Source organism: Chelonia mydas, chromosome 8, assembly GCF_015237465.2.
Source record: "Chelonia mydas isolate rCheMyd1 chromosome 8, rCheMyd1.pri.v2, whole genome shotgun sequence".
Taxonomy (NCBI): Eukaryota; Metazoa; Chordata; order Testudines; family Cheloniidae; genus Chelonia; species Chelonia mydas.
In genome coordinates, this window is record NC_057854.1 from 29,122,753 (window position 1) to 29,146,432 (window position 23,680).

At 43.9% G+C, this 23,680-nt stretch overlaps 1 protein-coding gene across 2 annotated transcripts in view; it reads right to left on the minus strand.

Annotated features, from left to right (window-relative positions):
- Window positions 1-23,680, minus strand: part of SLIT3 (slit guidance ligand 3) — a 798,441-nt gene that overhangs the window by 21,452 nt on the left and 753,309 nt on the right. For both annotated transcript variants that reach the window (XM_037906776.2, XM_043553076.1), the window contains 3 exons: window positions 21,770-21,907; window positions 9,491-9,731; window positions 6,042-6,172 (listed from right to left, as the gene is read on the minus strand). In XM_037906776.2, the coding sequence (XP_037762704.1) occupies window positions 6,042-6,172; window positions 9,491-9,731; window positions 21,770-21,907 (510 nt within the window). The remainder of the gene's footprint in view (window positions 1-6,041; window positions 6,173-9,490; window positions 9,732-21,769; window positions 21,908-23,680) is intronic.

A 23,680-nucleotide genomic window follows, 5' to 3' on the forward strand; every position in this document is an offset into this window, starting at 1 on the left:
TGTATAAGTACATTTGAATTTTACAACATTTACTGTGCAGGTCAGAGATTAATGCCAGTTGCTTTCATTATATTTGATGCAAAATCTCTAAGGGGATCTGAAAAAATGAAAGTGCGGTAGAGAGAACAAAATGAATTGCAAATACTCATAACTGTTAAGGACCTTCTGATGTCTCATGGAAATCTCTGAAAATGGTCTATTTGGAGACCGTTCAGCAGCATCAAATAGAGATCCCAGTGGGGATCAACACAGCAAAAGCTGCAGGGGATAAAGGTATTGGAATAAAAAGGACCAGTCATACAGACAGTCAGCTTCTGCAATCAGACTTCTGGTGAATATTGTATTTGACAAATTCTAATAATTATTCTAATGATAATTAATGCTTTTGCACTCCTATAGTACTTTCCTTACATGGAGCTCAATGCATTAAAGAAGTAATGATCAACTCTGTTGGGGGCAGGGAAGTCATATTACCCTTTACTGATGAACAGTTGTAGGTACAGAGATATAAGGGGAACATCCTGTCTCCTTTTCCCTGCCTGCTGTGGGTGTGGAGGCTTCTACATACAGGGGAACTACTGCAGTTCCACTGCTTGAGGAAGGATTTGCTGCACAGTACAGAACCCAGCTCTGCAGGGGTTGACAGTTACCTATCACAAGCTTTGGAGTATGATTGAAAGTGGATAGGGATAGATGGTTGAGATCTGGTGGACCTCATGCTCTTCTGACCCATCAACCATTGCGCTCTGTAAACAGGTTCAGCAGCAGGCACAGACTAACATTCGAGCACTTTGAGGGCCCTTCTCTGGGCATGAGAAAATCCATTTCTGTTCTGCAGCCTTGTGGAGGAAGAAATCCTCTGAGAGATCCCCTGCACCTAGCCCAGTTACTTGAGGCATGTACCATGAACAGGATTTACACCTGTGTCCTTCGCAAAGTCACATAGAAAGCATGTGGCAGAACCAAGGGAAAAAAATAGCTTCAACTATCCTGACTTCAGGTCTTGTGCTTTAACTATAAGAACAGCCATTCTTCCTATACACATACTAATCAGATCACTAATTTTTTTTGTAGACTATTTTATTGCATTTTATGTAATGTCTATATTTTATGCAGTAGATAGTAGCTGAACATTCTTCTAAATTTTTTAAAGAACTCTGACATTATTTGGGATTAGACACTGAAAGAGAAACAGCCAATCTGGTAAGCAGAATTAATAATAATAATTTACATTTCTACATTTTTATTGCGGCCAGGAAATTTTCATGAAAATACATTCTATGTTTCTTAGGAGATCATTGACTTCTGCTTCTCATTTTTCACCTGAAGTGACAGTCTGTTTGCAACATGTCAGTTACCGTGGAGAGCATTACATTATCAGATCATTGGCCAAAGTCTGATCTCACTCAGAGCCATTAAATAAGGAAAAATTCCATTGAAGTCACTGAAGTTTACATCAGTGTAAATAAAGAGGCAGAGAATAAGGTCATGCTCTGGATCAAGAACATAACAGAAATAGAAGATAGCTGAAATTAAGAAGCTCTTTACTCTAGAAGACAAACTCATGAAGTAAATCTAATGGCTTGAAGTTGGATATCAAAAGTGGCAACTTCGTTCCAATTTGGAGTTTTAACCATTGGAACAGCTCAGTAGGAGGAAGTAGTAAGTTCATCATCACTTGGAGTTTTTCAACTGACTGGTTATCCTTCTAAAAGATATGTTCTAGCTTAACCACTCATTATTGGGTTCAATAGTGTTCAGTAATATAGTACGGAAGAGTAATTCTCCCCACTGCAGAAATTACTGGGTGAAAAGTCTATGGAGTATGTTATACAGACTATCTTATTGGTGCAATCTGGTTTAAAAACTAGAATGCTCACAAAACAGAATTTTGTTTTCCTACATATATCCTCAGCAATAATTAAAGTGATAAGAGGAAGCAATGAATTGCAATGCCTCTGTACAGAGTGGATCTTTTGTAAAATGTTTGTCATGAGGTTCAGGTTGTCTTTAATTTGCAATTCAAAAGTGATCCTCACTCATAATAGGACAGTAGGGTGTTCTCTTAAAGGCCAATATTAATGTAGAGTTTTTCATACATTAACTTACATCTCCTTACAACTTGGTGATAAATGGCAATATACTTTGTATAATCTCATACAATGGATATTTGCTGACTTCTACCTGACTTTATGGCTAATACTCAAGAAAACATTAATTCAAACTTTGACTTTTCCATCCATGTCATAATGCAGGAGTGGAGAAATTTAAAGTAGGTCCAGAACGAACAGCCAATTAGTCTTTTCCTAGCTAACTTTGCATTACAATTCTACTTAAACAAATCCACTGAAGGGAGCAAGTAAGATCCTGTAATGGGTTCCCCCTAATCCAATCAGAGACCACAAAAACAAAGCAACACACCTAACAGGCAGTATAAGCTACTTTCACCAGGCGTGCTAGCAAGCCACTAACATTTCGCTTCACCATGCTTGATTAATCCCCCAGGGTAACAGCCCTAAGGAAGCCTGTCGTCTCAAAACTCCAAAGCAGGTGAGGTGAAGTTCAAACTTATAGATACAGATTTTCCGTTTCCTAATAATACCATTTGAGGAATACAACATGTTACTGGAACCATACTAACAAGAGGGGAAATAAATCCAACAGAACCCAACATACATTCCTCATCCATCTTTCTAGCACTCCTTACACCATCATTAGCTTGTGGGGATGGTTTAATAATCTAAAGCCCAAGTTTGAAATACACTGAAACAGCAGGTTCAAAGCCAGGGAGGGCCAACTGAGCCCATTATAATCAAATAAACTGAGATCATTCCAGGCAGTTTGCCATGCATGGGTCTTTAGGATGACATTTTTAAAAGAACAATGCATGGACATTATGGATCACGTGGCTTTTGAGACAAGTCAAAGGAAAATTTTTGAAAAACACTAAGTTAGAAAGCCAAAACAACATCTTATCTACCCCGGAGATTAACTATATTAGTCACTCATTATCTTTGTTTCATTGTTATTCAACAGTTGTAAGTCCACTGGGCCACTTTCACTCAACTATGCAGACTATGGCTCAGAATCACCAATGATGGAAAGACTGCTAGTGGGCCTGTGACCCATCCACAGCCAGGACAGCCCCAAAGGTCACAGAATAGCACAGGGGCTGGTACAACAGAAAGAAGGTGATCTGCATCTTCTCTGCAGCCTCAGCTGATGAACAGCCAACTGAAGAGCTCCTGCTTGAATGTAAAGCCTCCCTCTCTCCCAGCAGATACTTCTGAAGGACAGTGGTGAAAACACTGCTTATCCTTGCCTGGGGGTATATTCCCCTTGGGGTGCAACAGCTCTTGGTGGTGCCGGTTGGCTAAATCTGGCCCAAAAGATTTGAGTGAGTTCCTCAAAGCGGGCCTAGGAGTGTTCAATCGCTTTACATAACCCATTTGACCACATTAGACAGGGAAGGAGCAAGTAGCCTCTGTATATGGCACCGGTGAGCCCAATACTACAATACTATGGGCAATTCTGGGGCTCACATTCTTAAAAGATTATTAAAAAGTTGGAGCTGGAGAAAATGCCTCACACTGAGAGATTTAAAGAGCTCAATTTGTTTAGATTGTAAAAATGGAGATTGAGAGGTGACTTGATTACAGCGTACAAATACATCCACAGGAAGAAAGTACCAGTATTAACAGGCTCTTTAATATGTAGAGAAAGGCATAATGTAAACCTATGGCTGGAAGTGGAAGCCAGACAAATTCCCACTGGAAACAAGGCATACATTTTTAACAGTGAGGGTGATTAATCATTGGAACAAACTACAAGAGAAGTGGTTGATTCTCCATATCGTGCTATCTTCTGAATGTCTTTCTGGAAGATACGTTTTAGCCTAACACAAGTTATGCATTAGTCAAACCCAAGTTACTGAGGCTCAATACAGGGATAACTGGATGAAATTTAATTGCCTGTGATGTATAGAAGGTCAAACTAGATGATCTAATGGTCCCCTCTGACCTTAAACTCCTTGAATCTGTGGAGACAAGCAGGTTTCTCTCCCTTCCCCCATCCTTAAGGAAAACGTTTTAAAATTCATTTAGAAGTCTCTTTTTGACATTCTATAGCTGCAGTTTTTCTCAATCAGCGTCATCTTTTCCCATCAAGCTTCATGCTAATCCCATTCTGCTGTACTCCTTAAACTAATAAAAGATTAGGGTGACATTTCAGAAAGGGCATCGCATTAAGCAGCAACTTTCCCATCTCAACAGATCACATGGTGCAAAACGTAGTGAGCAGGCCATTAATCTTATGGTAACGAGATGTCTTTCTGAATGGAGACCTCTTCCTTGATCAATACGAAGGGCACTGGAATAATGAGGGCACTGATGCTTGCCATCTCTGGCAACTTCACCAGAAGGTAGTGGATCCATAAAGCACTCTGATGTCAGAAACAGCTCCTGTCACTGCACCATTCTGCCATTGACAATTGAGAGCAGGCTCCCACTAGGATCTGTCACCTGGTGTGCCGTCTGCAGATAATGAGCCTTTTCCTATGTTCTAATTAGTGGCATAAAACTGTTTAACAACTTTGGCTTCGCTCTAACATGGAATCAATTAGGATTAGCAGCTGAATAAAGAGTAAATTTTCACGCCTCTCACTAAGCCTGCATCACTGGTGAAAATCACTAACAAAACCCTTTGTTCCTTCCTAGGGTGGACAGAATAGCACAGACCTAATCACTGGCCTTTCTGTTCCAGTACAGGACCTGCTGATATCATTACATTGCCTAATTAGTCTTTATACCCCAAGAATAGAAAGCAGCCTACTGATTTATTTTCGTTTGTTACATATATCTCAGCTCTCAAAATGAAGAGACAGCAACTACAGACAGAGGCAATTATACATCTGCCTTGTTTCTGGGGGACTAAAATCTCACATGAAGAATTGAGAAAATCTTTAGGGAAAAAGTTTAAGCATCATCCTCTTTATCTGCATATAAACTGCATTTTTATACTTGCTCTGATAGGGCACTACCCCTTTAAGAGCAAGACAAGCTGGGTAATCTCACCAGCATATAAAATAAAGGCCTGATCCCTGCAATGACATCCATGCAGGCAGACCTTGGCACCTATCATTGAATTCAACAGGCTCTGTATGGGTAGAGGGGTATGACCATATGGAACAAATTTAGCAGATCATGGATTAGGTTAGCAGAGGGAAGTCAGTCTGGGGCAGGCTCTGGTGGAGGAAAGACCTGTGGGCACTGCTGTCAGGGTCCTAATAAAAGAAACCCACTTTGGATATGGCTTATACCCTTTTTGTCTTTGGTTCTCTCTCTTGTGGTTAATGAATTGAGATTTTCTCTTGTTATCACTTGGAGTGTTCGAAATTGCAGGCTTCTGGAATCCAGATGACTCTGTGTCACACTTGCCCTTCTGTTTAATTCCATTAGCTATGGTTCTTTAACCTTTTTATTTTGTTGTTGATGCAGGTATCAGTGCTTCTAAAAACATCTGCCCTGTAATAAAGTCAATCCCTTCCTGTCCCATTTTATCTAACTGCAATCCTGTAACACTGGCATTACATTCTATTGCTTTCTCTCTCAGGATTCAGAGTTTACTGTAGATATCAACAGGAGGAAATTGATTACAGCGGACAGTTGCAAAGTCACCAAAAGCTACCACACTGTAATATCTGTGAAATCACAGTATTTCCTTACTCTCAGAATAGGAAATAACTGCAATAACTCATATACATCTGGGAAGTACCTGATTAACCTCTGCTAAGAAGTCAGTGTTTATGCAACCATCCTAATTTTGCAGTCTGTGAAGACAAAAGATTCCCAGCTAACGAAACAGGTGTATTGGATATTGGCGCGGGGGGAGGGAAGGCAATTCCAACTTGGGACAGATAAGTAAAAAAAAAAAAAAAAAAAGAGCTTGTCACATTCTTTGACAAAGATTTTTCATAGAAAGTCCCACCTCTCCATCATTTGGAGAACAGTGCATCCTGTAATAGCTTAGGTGGAGGAACTTACCTGTACACCGTGGTGGGTGGAGAGGTCCGTGTGTCGTAGATAAGCCTCACATGTCCTTGATACAACTCCAAAGCCAAAGGGTCATTGTCCCCTTTGTACAATAAGATGCCATTGTCTTTATCTGTTGCTACCTGTGAAACATCAACAGTTTGGTGAGGACGCTTTAGAGTTAATAAAAATGGAAACACTAAACTTGTATCATATGGAAGGATCCTACATTTAGATTAACAACTCTACTGACATTTTAAAAATCAGATACAACAAGAGCAGTAGCAATGCAAATTCCCCCAAACTGCCTCAATCGTTGACCATGAGCTGAGGGTGTAATTCCACACCCATTCTATCCTTGGTGTCTCTTAAGACTGCCAACGAAGGTTTAGACTGTAATGGTGAGTTTTGCAAGGTGGACTCTAGGTATTGGAGAGGAGCTGCTAAACTCATTTTATATAGGTTGTTCAGCTGCCATCATAAGCATTGGTCAGCAGAGTCAGGTCAATTCTGCAGATAATGTTCTGCTGAGATCCATTCCCATTTTTAAAGTATTTACTTAGGCCCTTTGCAATGTATTCCCTGAACATTTGTGCAATGGAGTTTACTAGTTCAAATGCTCATGGGCTGTGAATTTTAAATCTTGAACATTCAAATGTTAATGGAAATTGAACCCAGTTGTGAAAACCTCACATCTCACTAGGAAATGTGATTAACCCTGATGTAGTGTCTTTGTGTGAATGAGCAAGTGACTGAGATGTCATTTAGCTGCTGGGTCTTGACACAAAAAAAGGACCTACCATAGCCACTAGTCCAAGGTGCTTTTTTTAGTTCAAATGGTAGAGACCTGTATTTTAGGAGATGAAGGCACGATTCTAATTCCAATCTTTCTCTCTTGAATCTCTGAGCGTGAATTGTGACTGTTTTTTGGCAGCACATGATTCATTTCACAGTTCAAGCAACAGCTTGAATTAGGGATTTAGAAAGGCCAGGTAGAGAGTAAATTAAGTTTATCAAAATTGCAAACAAATAAACTTGAGAAAATTTCAATCCGATCATGGATATTCTGTGAACACAAAGAGAAACTAAAGTGTGCCTAATGGCTTATACATTATGAATTTTTCACTCAACTCTAGTTATCACCAAGCCAGACTGAGTTCAAACTGGTGACCCAGAGGGTCAGAGTATAAGAACCTTCCAGTCCCTCCTAGATTTCCATCTTTGGTGTCCTAAGATACCCAAAAGCCTAAACCCACAGGTGATGAATCCACCTTCCCATGAGGTGCCCCTAAAAGTGAGAGTAGAAAAAGACAGAAAAAACTTTGAACAAAATCTGCCTCAGAGTTATTTTTGCAACAAATATTGCAAAGGTTTTTTTTTTTAATGGCAGTTAAGTGGCAAAACTAAACAGTTAAATATTTTAATCTATTTTCATTTAAACAAACACTCTTCCTTGCCCCTTAGGAGAGCATGATTTTCATTCTTTTATGAGTATGTTTTAATAGGAAGCTCTCTTTAATCCCTTTTTAATGGCCACGGAGGTATCCCAATTTTACTTTGTTGGCAATTAATTAGCAGAAGCAGAAATAATATTTAAACTGGAAAATAAGATTTGAGAACACGATCTGTGGGTGTTCTATGTAGTAAGCAGGCCTGGCCTCTGAGTTATTGCTGGGAGACATTTACTCCTTGTACATTTTACTTAAGGGGAAAATGTCACGGGTTTCAAGCTCTGAACTTAGCCAATGGTACAGTTGAGCCCTTGAGAATATCAGACTTTCTAGAGTCTTTGAGAGACTTTCCTAAGATCTGAAATGAGAGAATTTGAAAAAAATAAAAAGGAGAAAGTAATCTGTCTTCATGAAGTGAATTGCTCTCTCATATAAACTAAGTATACAGACTTGTTGGCCTCTGCATTATCTACATCATAATAAAGATTCATTATTTTTAAAAAAGCAGCTTACAAAGAAATGCTGAGCAAGTCATGCAACGTTAAAAATTATTTATATTTTCAACTAGTTGAATCTTCAGGAGTGAGGCCTTTGATATAGAGGCAAAATTCAGATCTTATGATCCCATGATTCTGATCTTATGATTCCTTTAGTTTGAAATAATTCACCTATGATAGAAGACATTAATCTAAACAGGTGGTGGTAATGTTGGGCCCAATACAAAACTTGTTAAAGTTAGTGGAAAGAGTCCCATCGACTTCAGTTGCTTTGGGATCAGGCCCTTTTGTGGTTTTTGGCAACACCCTCATGAATATTATTTGTAGATTTTTTTTGTGGCAGACATAGAAATTTACAATATTTTTTCAGTCTACAGAACAAACTTGGTAGAAACCATCTAAATAAGACTTTGAAAAAATCAATTCTTAATCCTGAAATCTAGTCCTGTCTTCAAAGTCTTTCCCACTGGTGTTTTGACTATGTTGAATTTACGTTCTCACAAGTAGTTCCGGAACATTATTTGCAACACCAGAAGCCATTTCCTTTCTAAACTGAGAAAATAAAGCAAAATGAAGGAAGACTAATACGATAATCTCCCTCTTTCACATATCCTCATTCATCACTTGAAATGCCATGCCTCTTTCATGGGGCAAGGCTGGGACAGTAGCAGTTCAGGTGCATAAGCAGTGGTATATGGAAGAGATATATTAGGTCACAGATTAATTTTATGTTTCTCTTTTCTCTTCATTACAAACTGTTAAAAGGGGCAGATTTTTCCCTCTGTTACCCTTGGCCAATGGAAAAATAATTACGATTCAAATGACATTGGACATACAAAAACAATTTTAAAATATGTCTAACGACTTCCAAAAGACATGGATCTAATATTGGATTTAGTGGCTCCAATCCAAAGCATCTGTGATCCAGAAAATACAAATACTGCAGGAGAGGCATGGTAACCATAATGTTTATTTTCCATCATCTTCTAAAACACATGACACAAAGCAAATTGAAGTGATCTAAGTAGACATTTAACCAAAATCTATCCACTTTTGTCTACGTGAATATGCACAGTAATGCCAGAGCAGTCTAATTTCTGGAAAAAAACATTTCAAGAAGCATCTTTTTACAATGCTGTGCCCTACTATTCACTGATGAAGGATGAAAGGCTAACCTGTACATCAGCAGCGAGACAGGGAAATTTGCAGATACCGTCTCTGTTTAAACTGCCAATACCACCTTGTTATGCGAGTCTCAGACAGTAACAGGGCGGAGAGGTTGGTGTGTGGTTGGGGGGGGGTGTCAAACCAGGGACGGGACTATCTCAGTTGCTGCATAATGTGACAGCACAGTTGCAGAGCAGCCACTGTCACCTGCCCAACATGGCCCCAGCTGTCTGTCATTCTGTGGGTCAATAAATGCACTTCCTCCGGGATTAAAAGCACTGAAAAGTTATCTCTTGGAAGGACACTGGGCTGACAGATGAGCTGTTACCTCTTCTGTGCGACATACCTGGAGGGAGATGTTTGCCTGAGGACGGATTTTGGCCGACGGCAGCTCAACATAGGAATCCTTCCCAACAAAGTTGACGGTGATGAGTTTCTCGCACTTTTGGCCAGCGAAGCCAGCCAGGCAGCGGCAGACTGGTTCATGGTGCACTACAATGCACTGAGCCCCATTCTGGCATTCATAGTGGTCACAAGGGCTGGTCTGTAGCAGAACCATTGGAGGGGGATTTTCACAGAAGAGTCCACTTTAAAGGAAAAAAAAAAGCACCTGTAATTATCACAACCCTTCAGCATTCTGGCAGCATTTCCAGATCTGAGATTCAAACACCGAATTGTTTTGTGACTCCCCAAGTCTAATAAACCACATGGCATTGTGACTCCCAGCTGCTTATGGATATTTGGAGGAGGCCACTTCAAATTACATACATGCAAATATGGTATCATTAGGCAAGGGACTGAGCCAAAACTCCAGATCTGATTCTCACCTTCCCCTACACACACCTCCGCCCTTTGAAACATTTCAGATTCACACTTTGCAGCTTAAGCCTATCTCTGTTTTCACAACAGCAGCCCTGAGGCCAAAGCCCTGCTTTTAAACGTTTTAAAAGGTCTACCTGTTTGCCTTACCCTAGGGCTATGTCTATACTGCAATCTGAGGTAGACATGGATAGACAGATCCATGCTAGTATAGCTAAAAATAGTGGCAGAGGCTGTAGTGCGGGCTTCAGCATGCACTGGTGGTACAAGCAAGCTGAGGACCCTCGATACATACTCATGTTGCTAGCCCAATGTTTACACTGCTGTGTCTACAGTGCTATTTGTAGCTGCACTAGTGTGGGTGAAGCTAGCATGGGTATGCCTACCCATGCTGCAATCACACCCCAGACTGCAGTGTAGACATGCTCTCTATGTATGAAGTGTAAAAAAAAAGAAGTGTGCTATCTCTAGTGATGTGACCAATTTCTGAAACTTATAAAGGTTAAGGCGCGGACACCATGTTATTTGTTGGGCAGTTTCCTAATGATGCTGCTTCTAGCAGCCACAGGAACATCAGATCCCTCTTAGGTGAGCTTCTGGTTATGTTAAAGGACTGAAAAAGTTCTGAGGACAATAAGGTCTGCAATAGTTAGAGGTGGGTGAAAGCAGAAATGTCATATCTGAGCACTCATGAAAGCTTAGGTGGGGAGAGGGATATTCTGATCCAGGTCCATACTTTGTGTCTGACTTTTATCTGTCTAATAGGCCAAATCTGTGAGCCAAAACCATGCACACAAACACCTGAACTTTGGATCTGATCTGGCCTTTGAGGCTTGGGCCCACATGTACAACCATAGCTATGGTTCAATTTCCTGTGTTATTTCCCCGACTTCATTATAGCTGGAATTTGTTCCAAACTATTTGCTTTCTCCAACAAGCTGGGATGATGAAACCAGTGGTGAGCTAGAGCCGGTTCGCTAGAACCGGTTGTTAAATTTAGAAGCCCTTTTAGAACCGGTTGTCCCGTGAGGGAGAACCGGTTCTAAAAGGGCTTCTAAATTTAACAACCAGCCAAAAGTGGTGCCTTCGGCGCCGACTCCATGAGTGCTTCGGGGCTGGAGCACCCACGGGGGAAATTTGATGGGTGTAGAGCACCCACCGGCAGCTCCCCGCCCCGCCACGCACGGCCCCAGCTCACCTCCGCTCTGCCTCCACTCCACCCTGCTCTGCTTCTCCGCCCCCCAGCCCCGGCTTCCCGCGAATCAGCTGTTCACGCGGGAAGCTGGGGGGCTGAGAAACAGGCAGCGTCTTCGCGCTCAGGCCCAGGGAGGAGGCAGCGGAGCGGAGGTGAGCTGGGGTGGGGGGGGGGGGGGCTGCCCGTGCAGCAGCAGGTAACTGGGGAGGGGGAGCGCGCAGGGGAACCGCTCCCCACCCCATCTCATCTCTGCCACCCTCGGCCGCCGCCTGCTTCTCAGCCCTCCCCAGCTTACCGCACGAACAGCTGATTTGCGGGAAGCGGGGGGGGGGCGGGGGGGGCAGAGAAGCAGAGCAGGACAGCGCGCTCAGGGGAGGAGGTGGAGGCGGAGCGGAGGTGAGCTGGGGCCGGGTGTGGAGCGGGGAGCTGCCGGTGGGTGCTCTGCACCCACCAAATTTTCCCCGTGGGTGCTCCAGTCCCGGAGCATCCACGGAGTCGGCGCCTAAGGTGTCACTTTTGATGTGATCAGTGGGGGGGAGTGGCTGCTCCCCCCTAGGAGCCAGAGGGACCTGCCCAATGCTTCCTGGGAGCTGCCCCAGGTAAGCACCGCCGGGACTCCCCACCTCGCCCCCCGGCAGGTCCCTCTGGCCTTAGGGGCGGGGTGGGCACCCACTACGGTGGCCCACGAGACCCTCCTGCCCAGTTCTGGGGGTAGTCAGGGGACAGGGGAGGGGGGTGGATGGGGCAGAGGTCCGGGGGGGGCGCATCAAGGAACACGGGGGGTTGGATGGGGCAGGAGTTCCTGGGGGGTGAGGGTGGGCCACGACCCCCTCGTGGGGTGAGGAGGGAACCGGTTGTTAAGATTTTGACAGCTCATCACTGGATGAAACTTCATTGAAATAGCAAAAACAATATTGTGGGGGTCGAGGGGAGGGAAGGGAGAGTGTAAAAAATTGCAGTGATCTTACAATGTAATTCTACTTGACACACTAAACAGTAAAAAGCATATTGAACATTTCTACCTAGTATTCCCATACCATCCATGGGCACTGCTAGGCTGCCACATTAAGCAGACAGTTTGTTACCCCACTGAGATGCTCAAGCAGAAAAGCGCATCAATGCACCTGCTGTCTGCCCTGAAGTTCCTAATTACAGTAGCTTTCCAAAACCAGCAAAACCTTTGTGCTAATGAATACAGCATAAAGTTCTGTGATCACTTGGAACCACTGGAGCTTGTGAATAACAAATGAAATGATGAAAAATCTTTGCTCAGTGCACAGAGATTGCAAACAGAACTTTGCTTTTATACATGCTCAGTGCTCAGAGATGCTTCATGTTCCAACCATGGTATCAATGTCCTTTTTGATAAGAGAGTTATGGAAGACGTGCATACACACAAAATGCTAGAATACCCAGTGCAATTCTGGAGAATTAAAAGTCAACCTATCTTGCAGGGAAATTCCACTGGATAAGAGTTCTTATTGAAAAAAACCAAAACCAACCAACCAAACAAAAGAAAATTCCCTTCCTCTAAGGAAATGAAACCTCCAGGAGTGTATATAGAAAGCATCTACAACTGAAGTTAGAATATAGTCTTAATCCCTTTACCAAGCAGTACTACTAGGAGTGCAATGGTTGTTAGCAAATAGGACAGCTGTTATGTATTCAGTAGAAACTCCAGCTTAGCCACGAGCTTACTTTTGTTGAGATAGAAGTTAGTAAAGAAACTGGGGTTATGGCATCCTCTACTCTTCACTGTTGATTTCCTCATGGGTAATTTACCAGAGAAAGGAAATAGTTAACATCTCACCCAACAGGTGGCATGAGTGCAAAACACTCTAATACAGGGGTGGCCAACCTGAGTCTGAGAAGGAGCCAGAATTTACCAGTGTACATTGCCAGAGAGCCACAGTAATGTGTCAGCAGCCCCCCATCAGCTCCCCGACCCTGCTCCCAGTGCCTCCCGCCCACCGGCAGCCCCGCCGATCAGCACCTCCCCCTCCCTCCCCGCACCTCCCGATCAGCTGTTTTGTGGCATGCAGGAGGAGGAGCGAGGGCATGGCAGGCTCAAGGGGGGGGGGTGGGAAGGGGTGGAGTGGGGGCAGGGCCTGTGGCAGAGCCAGGGGTTGAGCAGTGAGCATGCCCTGGCACATTGGAAAGTTGGCACCTGTAGCTCCAGCCCCGGAGTTGGTGCCTATACCAGGAGCCGCATATTCACTTCTGAAGAGCCGCATGTGACTCCGGAGCCACAGGCTGGCCACCTCTGCTCTAATATTTCACTGCAGTGATAGAATGGTGTTGGACTTAAATCTAGTGATCTTTCAGTAGGCAATCAACTGGGCCATCTTGATACCATACAATAGAGGTATTTGTATCTGAGGAAATGTGGATGGGTCAAATTTTGAGGTCTATCGAAGCTGATGATATTACTCTGGATTTACACCATATTTGAGAGCAGAATTTGGCCCAGTATTTTATAAACAGAAGAGTAAATAAAGTACAAATGTTAATTACATTTTGGATTCTTCACTTGAACCTGCTTCCGCAGTACTCCTGCTTTCACAGCCAGTAAGAGGGTATCCCTGGTTTGGGGGAAATACAGATGCAAGAGGGAACCTCCGCTTTCCTTTTTCTTTCTTAGAGTTCGTTTCCCTTCTTTTTCTTTGGGCAAATAACCTTGAAAGAATAAGTCAATGGCTAAGGGCTGGAAGGAGTAAGCAGCTGGGCTCTACCTACTTCTGCAGGTAGCCAGTGGGACCTAATGATCTCCCCACCCGCATCCACACACAGATCTGTTTATACAAATGGAGTCTGTTAAGTTTGAGTTGTACCACAATAAACCTCTTCTTAACTCTCCCCCAAATCCACAGCCTGGCCCTGTACATGGCGGTGTCATCACTGCAGACAGGAATCTATTGTATAGGACTCCGAGGTGGGAGTTGGGAAAGAGGTGGCAAAATACTGAGTAAGTGCTCAGGCTGCCTCCGCCTACTTTACAATGTGTATCACCCCTGGGGATTGCTCCGGTCCAAGGCCAGCATGACACAAAATCCAAATATACTAATGTGGCTAAACATTCTTTCTTCCTTGTCAGCCACCATCATCTCGCCAGGCTTTCCAGGATAAACTGCATTTCAACACTTTTCTTATCATATTACCAAACACTTCCCGCATCTGCCACACGAACGCAGCCACATTACACAGCCAGACTCCACATGTGCACAGAAGTATGGCCTCAGAGCGAATTCTTCTCTTAGATAACAATGCCGGGGACAGCAATAGTTAATTAGGAATCCAGTCCTTTCCCATTGCTTGGAGCTGATGCATTGTGCTTTCAGGGGGTCACAGTGGCGGAATTTAGCACAGGCTGAGGGGAACATATCTCTTGGAGTCCTCTGTCTATCTACCCACACAGCATAGTTTTGCAGAGGGACTGGCGAACCTATTCATATGTTTTCCTGTTTAAACAAAAAAGTGTCCTCAAAACTGTAGTCTAGAAGGCAGCACCACTGGGCAAACATAAACCACCACTTATTTATATTTTGCTCCTGAGGAATATACTGACAACGTTGCTGGCATAGCATTATGTTCAATTCATCAGCAGAAACGAGGAAGGCCAGCTAGAATTTTCTGAAGTGGGGAGTCCTCCCCAGGGAAACTGTTCCCTTCCCAAAACTTGGTTCAATCTGGTGCATGCCAAAGGCAAATATGCACTTTAAAACATTCCTGATGAGTATCAGGCTAAAAAGTTCTCTCTGGCAGGTGTGAGTTAGCTATATCCAGAGAAGGGGTGTCATCTGAGGCAAGGAACCCTGTCTTCAACTGGGTAATGGAGATTTTTCCATGAGCTCTAGTTACTCCCCACAAGCCCCCGCCCAAGTATTTTACTCAGGAATACACCATATTCTACAGTGGAGTTATCTGAGGTCCAGTCTCCAAGGAGGCAAGGGAACAAAAAGAGTAAGAGTGCTGTCAGAAGCTAACCTAGATACACAAAGGAGCACTACTAACATGTCAGCTTGCTTGCCAATTTAACTCAGCTGCTACAGTAGCTCCTACCCATGGATGCCGAGGCTTGACTGTTTATTAGCACACTTGTCAGTTGCAGCCCGGCACTAAGGAAAGCTGGAGGACTAATCAAAGCAGATTTTAACACCAGCCTCTACACCTGCTAGCCAGATACTAGAATGGACATGTCCAATTACAGAGACAAAGTGGGTGAGGTAATATCTTTTATTGGATCAACTTCTGTTAGTGAGAGAGACAAGCTTTTGAGCTACACAGAGCTCTTGCTCAGCTCTGGGAAAAGTACTTAGAGAGTGTCACAGCTAAATACAAGGTCGATATTACCTCACCAAGCTTGTCTCTCTACTATCCTGGGACTGACATGGCTACATCAACACTGCATACAGCAATGGAACGTGTCCAGTTAGGGCAGTCTCCTGGTTTCATTACGTGCCAGATTGTCATCTCAAATCAGGACTCTTGTGATTGGCTGGTGAATGCTCTATCAGGGCAGTAGGAAGAGAATCTCTAACCAGGGCCAGTTTAGTGGGAAGCTACCACTGCTGTCCTAGTGTCAGCTAAAACGGACTCTTTAACTGTCTTAGGCTGTGCAACACATTAATGGTAGCATGGGCGGCAAATTCTATGGGCCCTTGGTGCCTGGGCACCAGGAATATTCCTAGCCCGGGGCCTGTCTCCAGCAATGTCTGAGGCCATGTCTCTCCCTTGGCTCCACCTTCTGCCCCGGGAGCTCCAAAATGGCCTAGGGCCCGCACTCACCACCAGCAGCACAGCGGCGCTGAGCAGATTCCTGCCTGATCGCTCCATGTAGCTGCTGGCCCCTCCCTGCGGCCCCTGGGCAGGGTGAGTCTGTGTCCCGCCCCTGCAGCCAATAGGAAGTTGCAGGGGCAGAGCCTGGGGGTAGCAGCACATGGAGGCCCCCCCGGCCCGCCCTGCCTAGGAGCCCCAGGTAAGCGCTGCACCCCTCTACCCCCTCCCAGAGCCTGCACCCCTACCCCTTTCCCATACACCCCCTCCTGCCCCCAAACTCCCTCCCAGAGCCTCAACCCCTGCCTCAGCCTGGAGCCTGCACCCAGCACCCAAACTCCATCCCAGAACCTGTACCCCAGACCCCCTCCCCCAAGCAAACTCCCTCCCAGAGCCCAACCTCTCACCCCTTCTGCACCCAAACTCCCTCCCAGAGCCTGCACCCCAATCCCCTGGCTCAGCCCAAAGCCTGCACCCCAGACCTCCTCCCCCCACCTAAACTCTCTCCCAGAGCCCTAGGCAGGTGGGGAATGGAGTTCGGGGCGGGGGGGGGGGGGGGGGGCTGGCTCTGGGTGTTCTGGGCACCAGCAAAATTTCTACAAACCTGCTGCCCCTGAATGGTAGCACTAGTATCTCAGCACTTAGTCCTTGTCTAGCCTAGTGTGAGCTGTTCTGTTTTGTCTGAGAGAAATAATTCAGGTAGAAGAACACTAAGCCTATATATTTTCATGTGAATTTAGGAAAATCACCTGGCCCATACCAGCTTCCACTAACAAAGAGGAAGTGCTACGGAAGCTGTTTTGCCTGTAGACAGTGTCTCGCTCAAAGATTTCTAAAGAGTTCTAATGCCCAAATCTCCACATGGATCACTTGGTAATTTACTCCCTGCAATCACATCCCACTTACTGGCTGTCTCAGTGAGATATAGCTGTTCAGCTACTAGCATCAAAAAGTTACACTACACACAAGTGTTTGTTAGGGGCTTTTTGTATACCCAACGATCGGAAGTCAAAGTCTGGCCCTGCTTGTCCAAGCTGCCTGAGTCCACAGGGAAGGAGTCTACGGGGCTGTATAATCCTGTTTTATTTGAATAATCGCTGAATTTCCTGCAGTGAAATATCACAAGGGGGAGCCACACAACGGAGAAAAATACCAAGATGGTTTATGTAAAGCTCAGCAGAGTTAATATATGTTTCCCCTCTGAAGCAACATTTATCAGAACAACACGGCTGTTCCATGGATTGCTAAAGGGAACATTTGACAAGTCAGATTTTGCCTAATAGGGTTTCGTGAATTGTAGAAACAGAGTTTGTCCGGGGTAAACAAATCATACTTTGGACAGAAGACACACAGAAAACATTTCAGGAAGAAAAGCATATTAAGTATTTGAAAATCACATGAAGCAATAAGCTATAGTTGCATATAGAGCAACTATAAATTAGCAATTAATAGCTCACACCATAATGAAATGACTGGTGTGAATGCATACTACTAATCCCTACTGGATGGAATCAGAGGTGCTTAACTCTACAGCTGTGGCCCTAGACTGCTATAGCCAATGGTGATTGTCTCTTGTTCAAATATGCTTCCTCAGCAGAGGAATATGGGTTTTAACCCCACGCTTACTGTGCCGTCCATGTGACCATGATGTACAGCACAGTCGTAAGCACAAAACTGCTAGGGAACCATGCATTTATTACAATAGTATAGACACAACTATTGGGAGATTATTCTGTACACTCACTGAAATGCTTTCTGATATTTAGCCAAACATGTCTGTGCTCAGTTTCATCTGATACCTCCTTAGTTATCTTTCTTAGGCCACCTCAAACCTTCTCTCCCTCTGTCAGTATTTAAACATTTGCAAAGTTATCCTATCCCCTTAGTAGTTTGATGCCCATGGCATATATCACTGCATATCTTGCAAATGCACAGGAGGTGATTTTACATGCCTGCACATCACAGATCTGAACTCTGTCTCTCAACATGTTTGCAATTACAATCTTAACAAAAAAAGTCACACTCCCGTTCAGAGCTGTGTGCTTTGAAACTACAAAAGGCCAGAGGCATGAAAAGAATAATGAGCAGATAGTTTTTGTTAGCAGAATTTTAATGCTCACTTTGAAAAAAACCATAAACTGTTCTGGATGGACAGTAAGAGTGGACTAACTCCAAAAGCCTAAGGCAAATTCAGAGTCCACCGCCCATTCAGCCTGTAAGCCTCTTCTGAGGCTACTGGGATGCAAGTCAGACAATGATCATTGTGACAGTGATATGGTGATGTGGATACCACTAGGATCTGAACCTAAACAACCGAACTCATTTAACACTAGTTGGCAGTAGGGCTCGCATCTACATTTCAAGGCAATTTATAAGAACTATATGAAAAATATCATAAGCTGATTTCTAAAACAGACCTTCCTCACAGTGATTTATTCACTACATGGAATCATGTAGGAATTTAGAATTAAAACTTGAGGGTGGTGGTGTAGTCAAGGGCAATGGACTGAGGAGCAGGAGATTTGGGTTCTATAATCCTGGCTCTGCCATTCATTTGCAATGTGACCGTGAGGAATTCCCTTAAGCTCTCTGTGTCATTTCCTCCTCTGTAAAATGAGGCTAATGCTGCCTACCCGTTTCATCCTATGGCTGAAAAGTGCTATATCAGGGCTAATCATTACAGCTGTGCAGAAAACAGTAATGCCATTTCATGGTGGCTTTTGATATTTGGAAATCCGGTTTCATTCTGATTTGGAACAACAGCCAAAGTTTTGAAATTCTCCAGAAAAGGGCAGGGAGTCCTAGCTCGGGGGCAGTCTGCATAGTGGGCTGTTCTAGAGCCATGGATCCTGGGCATTCTGGGGTCCACAGCTCAGGGGCAGTCTACCTGTTGAGCTGTGGAGGACCTGGGATCCTGGAAGCTCAACTTTGTGACAGACCACCAGGTGAACTGCAGAGGAGCCTGGGTGCTTAGGAGCTGGGCTTCCCAGGCTCATGGACTGTCAAACAGCTGGAGGCCTGAAAGCCCAGGCTGGCAAGGAGCTGGGCAGGTGAGTTTGTAGGAAATCAGAGAGGTTTCCATCAGAACTCTGCCTGCGTTCCGTTGCAATTGGGTCAAAATTGAAATATCTCCATGGAACATTTAATTTTTGATTCATTTACTTATAGAGGGGAAAATGTTCTATCACAGAATTTCCAACCAACTCTATTCAGTATATGATCCTTAGTGTGATTTCTTGAAGACGCACTCTCAAATGCTTGTTAGTACCTCCCTCTTGAGCATCAACTAAGAGACATTCCTTAAAACACAGAACAGATCACCACTCTAGCTGGGGACTCCTAGAGTTATTGCCATCTGATAGCTGCCTTGAGTTGGATTTGAACAGGAAGCGTAGAGGTGCATGAACCTGGAGTCCAAATCCTTGAATATGTTAACAAATAGCAAGGCTATTTAGTGATTAAAATTCTACGAAGAAAATGTCTACCTTGTACCCTTGTATTGATGTGGTCACTACAGGATTTAAGCAGGGAATGGAACATGATGCAAAAGGTTTGCTTAAGAAATTCAGGGGTCTCTCTTATATTTGTAAGATTTGGTCCTGCGAAACTGCATGCTTACTTTGCTGTAAATATCAATGTCAGTTCAATAGGAGGCTGACTGATTTGCAATAAAAATACTTGTTGAGAAAAAAAAGAATAAGGATGAAATAGAAGAATAAAAAAACTGCTATGCACAGAATAGGGTTTATAAATGCTCATGCAATTTTTGTTTTGTCCAGGCTGATCTTTTCAGGTACTTCTCTCTCTCTCTCTCTGTTTGTTTCAAATACAGAAAAGATTCAGTTGGAAGGAAGCCAGCATCTAACCTCAGGCACTGATTAGTGAATCCGTTTGGAGAAGCACTCTCATCTTTGACAGACAGCAAGATTTCCAGGAGTCTGATATATCAGCAGCTGTCAGAATTGGAGACTTGAAATGCACAGGCTGACTTGTGCAGAGTTCATCTACCAACAGACACAGAACATTCAGAACCCTATATTTTGAGAGCTGGATATGCTGTGGGTGAGTGGGTATACATATCTCAGCTGAAAAGGCTAGATCTCCACCTACCATCCCAGTTGTTTCTCTGATGGAACTTACATGTTCTCTAGTGGGGCGGGTGCAGTTCTTGGAGCCAGAATCTCATGAGGTCTCATTACAGCTTTGTGTAACAGAAGACTCATTTCTACAAACACGTGAAGTTTCACAAACAGCTTATTTGGTAACAAAACATGGAAAACTGTAAAACTCGGCACATCACTGGGAGAATGATCCCATTTTCACAGGAAAATTTTACAACAACAGGATCAAGTGAAATCCTTCACATTTTCTGTTCCGTTGTAAGTATTTCACCCACCTGCTCTGTGCATGTGTGTGTGTGTCAGCAAGCACAAGTGTTTTATGTGTGGCTATTAAACCACACACAGATATAATAAAAAAAATACATGGAGTTGTCCTCAAAGCATGCACACTAATTATCCAAGTGACAACTTCACTCTCCTCCCCTTCCTTATAATCACTTTCTGTTGTCTTGACTTAATGTAGAACTGATCCTACAAACACCCACTTCCTGGTGCAGTAATTACCAATGTGCACTGTTCCACTGATTTCAAAGGGACAGCTCACAGTATTAACTGTGGTTCTGGTTACCAGGTGTCTGCAGAATTGACTCCTTACATTGCAAATTCTTTGGATAGGGAATAAGTCTTTATAGGGTATGTTAAGAGCCATATCTCTAGTGCTAGACATGCACAGAGTGTATATGGGCCTGATTCTGATCTCACTGTCACCAGCAAGAATCAGGAGTCTACGGAGTTCCACAGATATAAGCAAGATGAGATGAAGACAAGAAATCACTCCTGGGTTAAGATTTTATATGCCAAGCTTTTTCTCAATATGAATTTTATGGCCAGTTTATAGAACCTTCTAAAATGGAAATGGAACAGAATGACTTGAGCTACCATAAGAGTCTGTATACTGAAAAGCCAAAGGGTTTTTTTTGTTTTAAATGAAGGCTACAGGAATTACCCTCAAAAGCAGGTCTTCAGTTTTCCCCCATTCATTGGGGTAAAGTACAGAACATCTAGTAAGTATGTTTACCCTTCCCGCCTGCTTAGGTGTTTGCAGATTTAAGTAAGCTTATTTCTATCATCCCCTTTCCTAGAAAGGCTGGATAATGTAGGAGGGCTGTGGTTCTAGAGCAGTTAGAGGAAGTGACGATAAGAAATCTAGCTCTCTCACTGGATGTGTAAGCTCAACCCTTTATCTGCTCTAGTACGCCACAGCGTGGAGAGCCACCAACTCAGAGTGACATTTCATCCTCATGTACACTTTTTTCAGCTTCTCTGCCACTTTGCCCCACATCTTGGTGGCAAGTTGGGCTGGATGCGATTCCTCTTAGCTGACAGCACTGCTGTGCCTCTGTCAGACACAGCGGTCGCTGCAGAGTGACACAAAGCAGCCTCATCTACGGGCTGAGTGGACAGCTCCTCTCCTACCCCTCCAAGCTCTCCTCATTGCTGCTGGCCCAGCGCTGAAACCCAGGTCGCTCACGTACTAATAGAATATTGGACAAGATGCTGAGCCCTGAGATCTTTTCTGTTTTCAAAGTAAGGAGAGAATACCTGAGTATCTGGCCCCAGCCCATCTGGAAGATTAAGAGCACTGAGCCATCAGTTCACACAGTAAATGATGGATAAATACCACATCTTGAGGCTTGTTTGAGCAATTGTAGGAAGAGACCAGATATTATGCAGAGAATACACACAGTCTGAATGATGAGCACAACGCTCTGCTTACCTGAACCCTTGGGGGCAGACACAGGTGTAGCCATTGACTGCATCTACGCAAACAGCACCATGGCGACATTTGTGGCTCACACAGTCATCATCGTCAGTTTCACAGTGTTTGCCACTGTAGCCAGGTAGGCACTCGCATCTGAAACACAATGAAGATCATCATCAGTAGGCTACATCCCTAGCATCCATCGTGATAACACACACTCAGGTCAATGTCTGATTAGATCAGGGTATATGGTTCACGATGTAAGGATGGCAGAGATAACACTCTTAGAACAGTCAAACAAACAGAGAGCTAAACATTAGCTTTCAGAACTGCTTGAGCTCCTGTGACTGCTGGGGTTACACGTCTTAGGCCATCAAAGCAAATACAATACCATATAATTTCTCTTTTCCAGGTCTGCTAAAGAGTGGCATTGCATGGTCATGTACGAGCTTTCTTTTTATATATGAGATAACTAAGTTACGTTGGCTAAGCTTATTAAAGTGTTTGACATGCTACTGACTCAACATTTAGAAGGACTCTAGTTTCTATTTTAACAGCATCTACTCAGCTGTCTGAGTCCCAGCAGGAATGCCGAGCACAGAGGTGACATACAGGAGTGTCATTTTGGAAGCCAGCCTGGGAGATCCCGGCCAGTGAAGGCCAGACACATTGCAGAGGTAGTACAGTCCATGCAAGAATGGTAAAAGAGGATCCTTATAGTTGCTTTCTTATGATTTGAGCTTCATTCATAGCAGCCACTAGGGACAGAGAGGTCTTCGGCCTTCAGACAAAAGAGAACGTGCACGCAAATCATAAATGAAGTCATGTAAATGACTTTGAAAGGCAAAAGCAAATTTAAAGGAGGTGATCATCAGTTTTTAGTCCACCACCTGTTTGCTTTTTCACAGCAGATACTCTATGGGAGTATCAGAGTAACAGCCGTGTTAGTCTGTATTCGTAAAAAGAAAAGGAGTACTTGTGGCACCTTAGAGACTAACCAGTTTATTTGAGCATGAGCTTTCGTGAGCTACAGCTCACTTCATCGGATGCATAGCATATCGTGGAAACTGCAGAAGACATTATATACACACAGAGACCATGAAACAAAACTTCCTCCCACCCCACTCTCCTGCTGGTAACAGCTTATCTAAAGTGATCATCAAGTAGGGCCATTTCCAGCACAAATCCAGGTTTTCTCACCCTTCCCCCCCCCCCCCCCACATACAAACTCACTCTCCTGCTGGTAATAGCCCATCCCTCTTTGAAACCTCTCTTTATAATGCGCATGATAATCAAGGTGGGTCATTTCCAGCACTAATCCAGGTTTTCTCACCCCCCCCCCACACCCCCCTCCGAAAACCACACACACAAACTCACTCTCCTGCTGGCAATAGCTCATCCACACTGACCACTCTCCTTACAATGTGCACAGCAATCAAGGTGGGCCATTTCCAGCATAAATCCAAGTTTAACCAGAACGTCTTGGGGGGGGGTTCGTAGGAAAAAAAACAAGGGGAGATAGGCTACCTTGCATAATGACTTAGCCACTCCCAGTCTCTATTCAAGCCCAAATTAATAGTATCCAATCTGCAAATGAATTCCAATTCAGCAGTTTCTCGCTGGAGTCTGGATTTGAAGTTTTTTTGCTTTAAGATAGCGACCCTCATGTCTGTGATTGCGTGACCAGAGAGATTGAAGTGTTCTCCGACTGGTTTATGAATGTTATAATTCTTAACATCTGATTTGTGTCCATTTATTCTTTTACGTAGAGACTGTCCAGTTTGACCAATGTACATGGCAGAGGGGCATTGCTGGCACATGATGGCATATATCACATTGGTGGATGTGCAGGTGAACGAGCCTCTGATAGTGTGGCTGATGTTGTTAGACCCTGTGATGGTGTCCCCTGAATAGATATGTGGGCAC